General features: G+C 30.3%; 1 protein-coding gene across 1 annotated transcript; it reads left to right on the forward strand.

Annotated features, from left to right (window-relative positions):
• Positions 1-4,905: 4,905 nt before the first annotated feature.
• Positions 4,906-6,582, forward strand: LOC114396148 (ethylene-responsive transcription factor ERN1-like). Its single transcript, XM_028358041.1, has one exon. The coding sequence runs from the start codon at positions 5,184-5,186 to the stop codon at positions 6,423-6,425; it is 1,242 nt and encodes a 413-aa protein (XP_028213842.1). The 5' UTR covers positions 4,906-5,183; the 3' UTR covers positions 6,426-6,582.
• The last annotated feature ends 199 nt before the right edge of the window (positions 6,583-6,781 follow it).

Below are 6,781 nucleotides of genomic sequence, written 5' to 3' on the forward strand. Positions count from 1 at the left end.
TCTATCTGTAATAATAAAACTACAAATACAGATTATAATAACTAAGAATAGAAATTTGTAACCGCAAAAATTAGTACACTTTTCTTGTTATTACTCCTTCATTGTATCTTTCAAAGTTATGAAATTAATGATAGGGTCTTCAAAATTAGCTGTTAGTGTCATAGTTACAGAAATCTGTCAATAATCTTATGTATGGAATACCAAATTCACAGTATCATGTGTCACATACCAGGTTCAAAGAAGCTAGTAAAAATAATATAAAAAGTGACAAACCATGTACTTGTATTCATATCACCTACATGGTAACTATGGTTAGTACCACACTGAAGGTTATAGATAAAGCCATGTATTTGAAAAATTCATTCAATAGTTATTTGGATGACAATAATATGGAGAGCAAATTCAAGAAAAAAAAATAATGAAAGACCAAATTCGAGAAATGACAATAATGTGGAGAACAAACTAAAGTGTAATTAAGTAAAAAAACATCATGTAATTTAAACATCTTTCGGAAGAAATGTAATTTATCTTTTTTTTTTAATTTTAGACTTTTATGTTAATTATTATATAACATTTTAGTGTTATTGACACTCATCTTATTCTAAAATGTTCACTTTGAAATATGAGAAGAGTGGTATAAATATATCAGCACAAATATCATGATTTTTATTTTTAGTTAAATGACCTATTTAGTTATTTATTTTATTTTTTTTCAGTTTCATCATTTATCTTTTAAAATTTTTAATTTAATCAGTTATTTTATTTTTTGTTCAATTTAATCATTTATCTTTTTTAAAAGTTTATTTGATATGTTATTTTTTTAATTCAGTTTCACCCTTTATTTTTTTTTTCAATTTGATCATTTAATCTATTTAAGAATGATTTTTTAATACTTTAAATTTTAGTTCAGTTTCTCCCTTTCTCCTCCATTTCACTTTTTTTTTAAAAAATTTTTTGAATGATTAATGGATGGAAAAATTAAACTGAACAAAAAATAAGATAAATAATCAAAATAAACTTTTTTAAAAAATAAAAGACTAAATTAAATAATTAAAAAAATAAGATAAAAGAATAAATTAAACTTTTTAAAAAATAAAAAATTAAACTGAACTAAAGAAAATAAAATAAAAGATCAAATAGTTCATTCGATGTTGTTTTTATAAAAACAGGACAATGACGACTTTCTATCATGTGTTGGCCGCCAAATGTGCCGCAAGAAAGTAATTTTCAGTTTCATTCATTTTAATGAATTTGTTTTTCATTGTCCAACTTTTCATATCTGTTTTTAAGACCATCTTTATTCTTGCTAAGTCAAGACAAATAAAATGAATCCAAATGGACCAACTTTGTCGGAAAAAACATTTTCTTTTGTTCCTTATTAGTTTAGTTGTTCAAAGAAAACAAATAGGAATATTTGTTAAGACACACAATTATAATGTTTAATGAACTTGTGTGGAAGAGTGCGACAAGTCTTTTGGACTCAGTTCTCCTAAACTTTCTTAGTTATAAAAAAAAATGAAATCGTGGTTTAATCACTACATGCGTACGTACATCCATAAAACTTAAGTGCGATCTCATAAGGTTTGATCTTAATTTTACTAAATCATATATTTATTTTCTTATTTATGTATATCCACGTATGTGTAGTAAAATTAAACGAGCCAGCTTTAATATATTTTATAAGAATGGCAAAAATTACCTGCACGTCAATTTATTTTTATTTTTTTACAAACATTATACAAAGTTTAAATCTGAAGACATAATTTTCACACCAAATCTTTTAGTAATATATTAAAAAAAACAGAGTTAGCGTCAAGATATATGCCTTTTAAAAAATATGTTTTTATTTAATTATAAATACATTTAAAATAGCCGTTTTAATTATTTTCTAGATTATCAATATATTAAATTTTATCAGTACATATTATATCAGTATTTTCTAAATATATAATACCACCAATTACGTTGACTAGTACTCTCGATTTTAAATTCTAGAAGTTATATTAAATATTTAATAAGACTTTATCTTAAATTCATATGTTCTCTTATCAAAATATTGGTGCAATGGAAATAGAATGGAATTGACAAGTAGTTTCTAAGGAGGGTTAGCCACATAATTTTTTTAAAAAATATTTTTTTATTAGTTAAAATTTATTAAAAACTATAAGGCTTAATTACAAAAATAATTTTTTTATTTATCTCAACTCACTAAATCGGTTCTTCATATTAGAATTCCCTTTTTTTTTCAAATTGACTACTTGAATCCCAATTGCTAAGATTGAATGCTGATTAAATTTTTTTTAATGGCCAACGTTCAATTTTTGTTATGAGAACACAAATGGTTAATTAAAAAAATTAAAATATAGGGAGACTAATTTAGTAAGTTTGGAAAAAATAAGAAGATGATTTTTGCCATTAAACCAAACTACCAATAAAAAAAATCATTAAATAAGATCACAGAAATTTATGATTCTCGATCAATTTCAACGAACAAGAGGAACTGTGTTGTTTTATATGCTGATGGTGTATTATAGCTTATATCCATCTACAATATTTCACAATGGGAAACTGATTATTAAGTTGGTCCAGAAACGTCACCATCTCTGCTCGATGTAAAATGAATTTCCGATAAAAATTTTGAACAATAAAAACATCAGATGATAACATGGTTATTTATCAATCAAGGTTTGATGACACTACATTGCAAAATCATTTGAATAAATTTATATTCTGAGTATAGTTGTCGCTTGGACATGGACATTATGTCCCTGGTGGGGGCATTGGAGCAATCGTCTTCTCTTAACTTTATCGCCTGAGACAAGAGCAAAATGCACTTTGTTTTTTTAAAAAGTGTTTTAAGATTTAGATGACTGAGAATGACATCCACTTTGTTTTGGCTCGAAAGAGACTCCTACAACAGGATTCCTTACACACTTGCATCAGTTAATTTCACTTCTCCCAACTATTAATAAGTTACCAACTATTTGCACTCGAGGAGTTTTCTGCCTTGATGACCGTCCAAGTGGATTGAATCCAGAGAATGTGACGGATATAATTACAATAAGAAGAAAATTATATCTTTTACTAGAAAGATAAAATATCTCCTAAAATAAGATATTATTGTTATTAGAGAAAAGATAAAATAAAATTATATTTTTTCTATTTACATTATTTTAAGAAAAAATTGAGATTTTATCATTCAATTTCACCTCTATAAATGAAAATCATCAAGATTTAAGTAAATTAATTCTCAATTCAACCTATATTGTGATATATGTGCTGTTAACTTGTTAAAATGTCTTTTCATATACATCCGGCTATTGCTCGAGGAGAAACTCACAAAAAAATACTCGAGGAATGGATGTCTTGTATCTCTGTTAAATAAATTATCATTTCAACGATCAACTTCTCCCATAATAATATCTATGCTACCTAGTATTGTCATAATATCGGCCAATTTCATTCTTTTAATTAATTGAGGAAGAATTTGCAAATTGATAAAACCTGGCGGACGAATTTTCCATCTCCAGGGAAAACCATTTTGATCCCCTATTAGAAAAATTCTCAATTCTCCCTTGGGGGCTTCAATTCTTACATAAAGGTTCTACCAAATTTGATAAGAACAATTTCAATGAAAATCTATTTCTATTTTTTCACTTTTTACCATAAAAAAGTGTAAAATATAAGTTTAGAAAATGAGATATATAACAATAAGGTTGACACACTCAAACAACATTTCTTAACTAAACAAGTAGTAGTTTTTGTTAACTCAAGGTGATATTCACACACTCAAATTTTACAGAATTACCTTTATTAAGGATAAATGTGATGGGTGAAACATGTGAAATTTTGGGATCCTCAGTCCCTCGTATATAAAAGAATATCTATTGTGATTTAGGAGAAGTTAACTCCTTACAAAGATCTTAATAAATTAGTCCCGAATTCTTGGTTAGAAAATATATTAGGTTTACCTAAAAGTAATAAGAATCTACTATCTAGTCAACACTTTATTAGTTTAAATATTTTTTTTTAATCTTTTACCTTTGTTATCGTTCTTGCTTAAACACAGAAAAAAAGGGGTGAGGCCTGGAGCTAGAAGGTTGTTTGTTAGAAGTCTTATATTGAATTAGATTTTTGCATTGGATTCTCACTTAGTGGACTAGTCTTTAATTTGAGTTGGGTTGTTCTGGTGCTTAAGTCTTACCAATGTTTGATGAAAATTTAAGCTCCATGACCTCCATCAATACTTTCATTTTGTTTTTTTATTTGCTTAACAAAACAACAGTTCACGGAGAGTTCATCTATTGTAGGGAGTGATGAGGATCACATGTAGTACCTATATACCTCATAGGAACCCAATATAATAACAGGTCATAAGACAAATGTTACCACTGCTACAAGGTTCACCCTCCAATAATGCATAGCAATGTGGGAAAGAAAAAAAAAGAGAGAGAGAGAGAAAAGAAAGATACTACATTCAATCATGATGCTCTTTAATGTATCACAAAAAGAATCCGTAGAAAATCCACAAAAACACGAATCGAGATATAACTCAACTGATTCTAAGCTAGAATCCAAACGCCAGCTGCAACTTGTTATGTTATGGTGGTTTCTATAACCTTTTTAGTCCATAGATTTTGGCTACTCAGGATTTTTACTTTTAATTATTTTATCCTTTTTCGGACAAATGACGCGTAGCCCTCTGTCCCAAATCTCCTTGATGCCTTAGACCAATTGGCAAGAAAAGGCAGATCATGGACAGCATGAAAATCATAACCTTAAAAAAAATATTAAACCACATAATATTTAGTTTCTATCACATATAAGGTTGAAAGCAGTGGCAATGACCAAATCAACTTGCACTATGGTATAAAACAAATTTAAATTCTCAAATATGTTCACAGACAGAAATCTAAATACCCTTTATCCAGGTCCAAACCAGCTACGTCAATTACAAAGTCTGAGAAGCTGCCAAATGTTCAGTATAAAGCCTGAATTATATAGAGACAAACAAATGGAGCCAAAATCAGTGCGTGACTTGTTCAGCTATAAAAACTGAACCATTCCAAAGGTTCACTCACTACACTACCTTTCTTCCATATATAAAAGGCTAAACAAGCACACAAAAAATAACAACAAACCAAGCTTCAGTACCTTCAAAGAATCACTCGTAACTAAGTAAAATGGCAAGGAAGAGAAAGGTTACTGAAGCAGTTGAAGAGAGGAATCCATGTGAGGCAACAATGGCATGGGAAGAGGTGATGAAGGAAGCTGCTGAACTAGGAAGTGCCAGGAGATTGAGGAAGAAGTTTGTTGGGGTGAGACAAAGGCCATCAGGAAGATGGGTGGCTGAGATAAAAGATACCATTCAGAAGATAAGAGTGTGGTTAGGAACCTTTGATACAGCAGAAGAAGCTGCAAGAGCCTATGATGAAGCTGCTTGCCTTCTTCGCGGCGCCAACACTAGAACAAACTTCTGGCCTAGTTCTCAATCTTCCTCAACTCCTGCTCTTCCCTCAAAGATTACCAATCTCCTCCTTCAAAGGCTTAAAGCAAGAAACAACAATAACAATAACAACCCTTGTTCTCTTTCTTCTTCCTCCTCCTCCAGTTCTCTTTTCATCAATCACCAACAAAAGCAGCTAGAAGATGTATGTGGAACTGAGTCAACATTTTTCTCAATGGACCAGTTCTCGGATTTCCTTAATGACCCTGAAGATTACAGCACAAGCAACGATGAGTTTAGCAATGATAGTGCACAAATTGATTACATCACAAGTAGTCTTGAATCATGTTTAAATGGAAATGATGATTGCAGGGAAAAAGAAAAAGAAATGGAAATGGAATTTGACTTCAGCAGTGTGACACCAACATCAAGTGCTGATGTAAATTCAGGAGGGGAGAGAGAGGAAGAGAGTGAAGAAGCCACTGATTTGAGTGCTCAGGATTTTCAGTTTCTTGACAATGATGTTCCACCCGGTTACTTTTATTCACCTTTTGAGATTGCTGAAGATATTGAGGAGCAATTGGAGCCAGAGAACTATGGTGATGAGCCTTCAATGCTGAGAGAAGTAATGAAGAGAATGAAATATGAGAGGAAGTTTTCAGCTTCTCTTTATGCCTTCAATGGAATACCTGAGTGCTTGAAGTTGAAACTTGAGTCAGGAAACACAAATGGAAGAGGGGTTTCTATTTCTAATCAACTAACCAACCTCAAGATGGCTTGTAGCAAAAACAAAAATGAGGCTAATAAGAAGAATGAAGAATACATTGAAGCAATGGATAGGAAAGAGGAAGAAAACCCACAAACATCAATTGGCATGGAATGCTCTTCCCTCTCTTTCTCATCCAGGATTGATGATGATGATGGAGAACTGTTGCTATGGAATTCACTTGATCTTCCTACTCTTTGCTTTGTTAACTAGCTACCATACAATTATTTTCATTCATTTATGTAACTTTAATGTATGCCAAGTAACACGTAAGGTAACATCAAATTTATGAAGTGATGAAAAATATTTTCTAGTAAATACAGTGTAATTATTTATAAAATTATATATTTCATTGTCTCATATTTTGTTCATTTCATTAGTCAGACGTTGTAAACATAAACTCGCTAGATGGCTCATCATCATTGTACCTTCTAAAATGGCCAAGAAAAGATCAACATCCCACGATATCTTCCAACAAACAAAGGTGTCAACTGCTAAATGCATAATATCACAAAAATAATAGATCAAAATAAGGGGATTAATCATTGATCTTTGATATTTTTAATGAC

Source organism: Glycine soja, chromosome 18 (assembly GCF_004193775.1).
Source record: "Glycine soja cultivar W05 chromosome 18, ASM419377v2, whole genome shotgun sequence".
In the NCBI taxonomy this organism is placed as follows: Eukaryota; Viridiplantae; Streptophyta; class Magnoliopsida; order Fabales; family Fabaceae; genus Glycine; species Glycine soja.

Bases quoted from the DNA above. Each gene is read 5' to 3' on its own strand.
- LOC114396148 (XM_028358041.1), top strand. From the start codon at position 5,184: ATGGCAAGGAAGAGAAAGGTTACTGAAGCAGTTGAAGAGAGGAATCCA.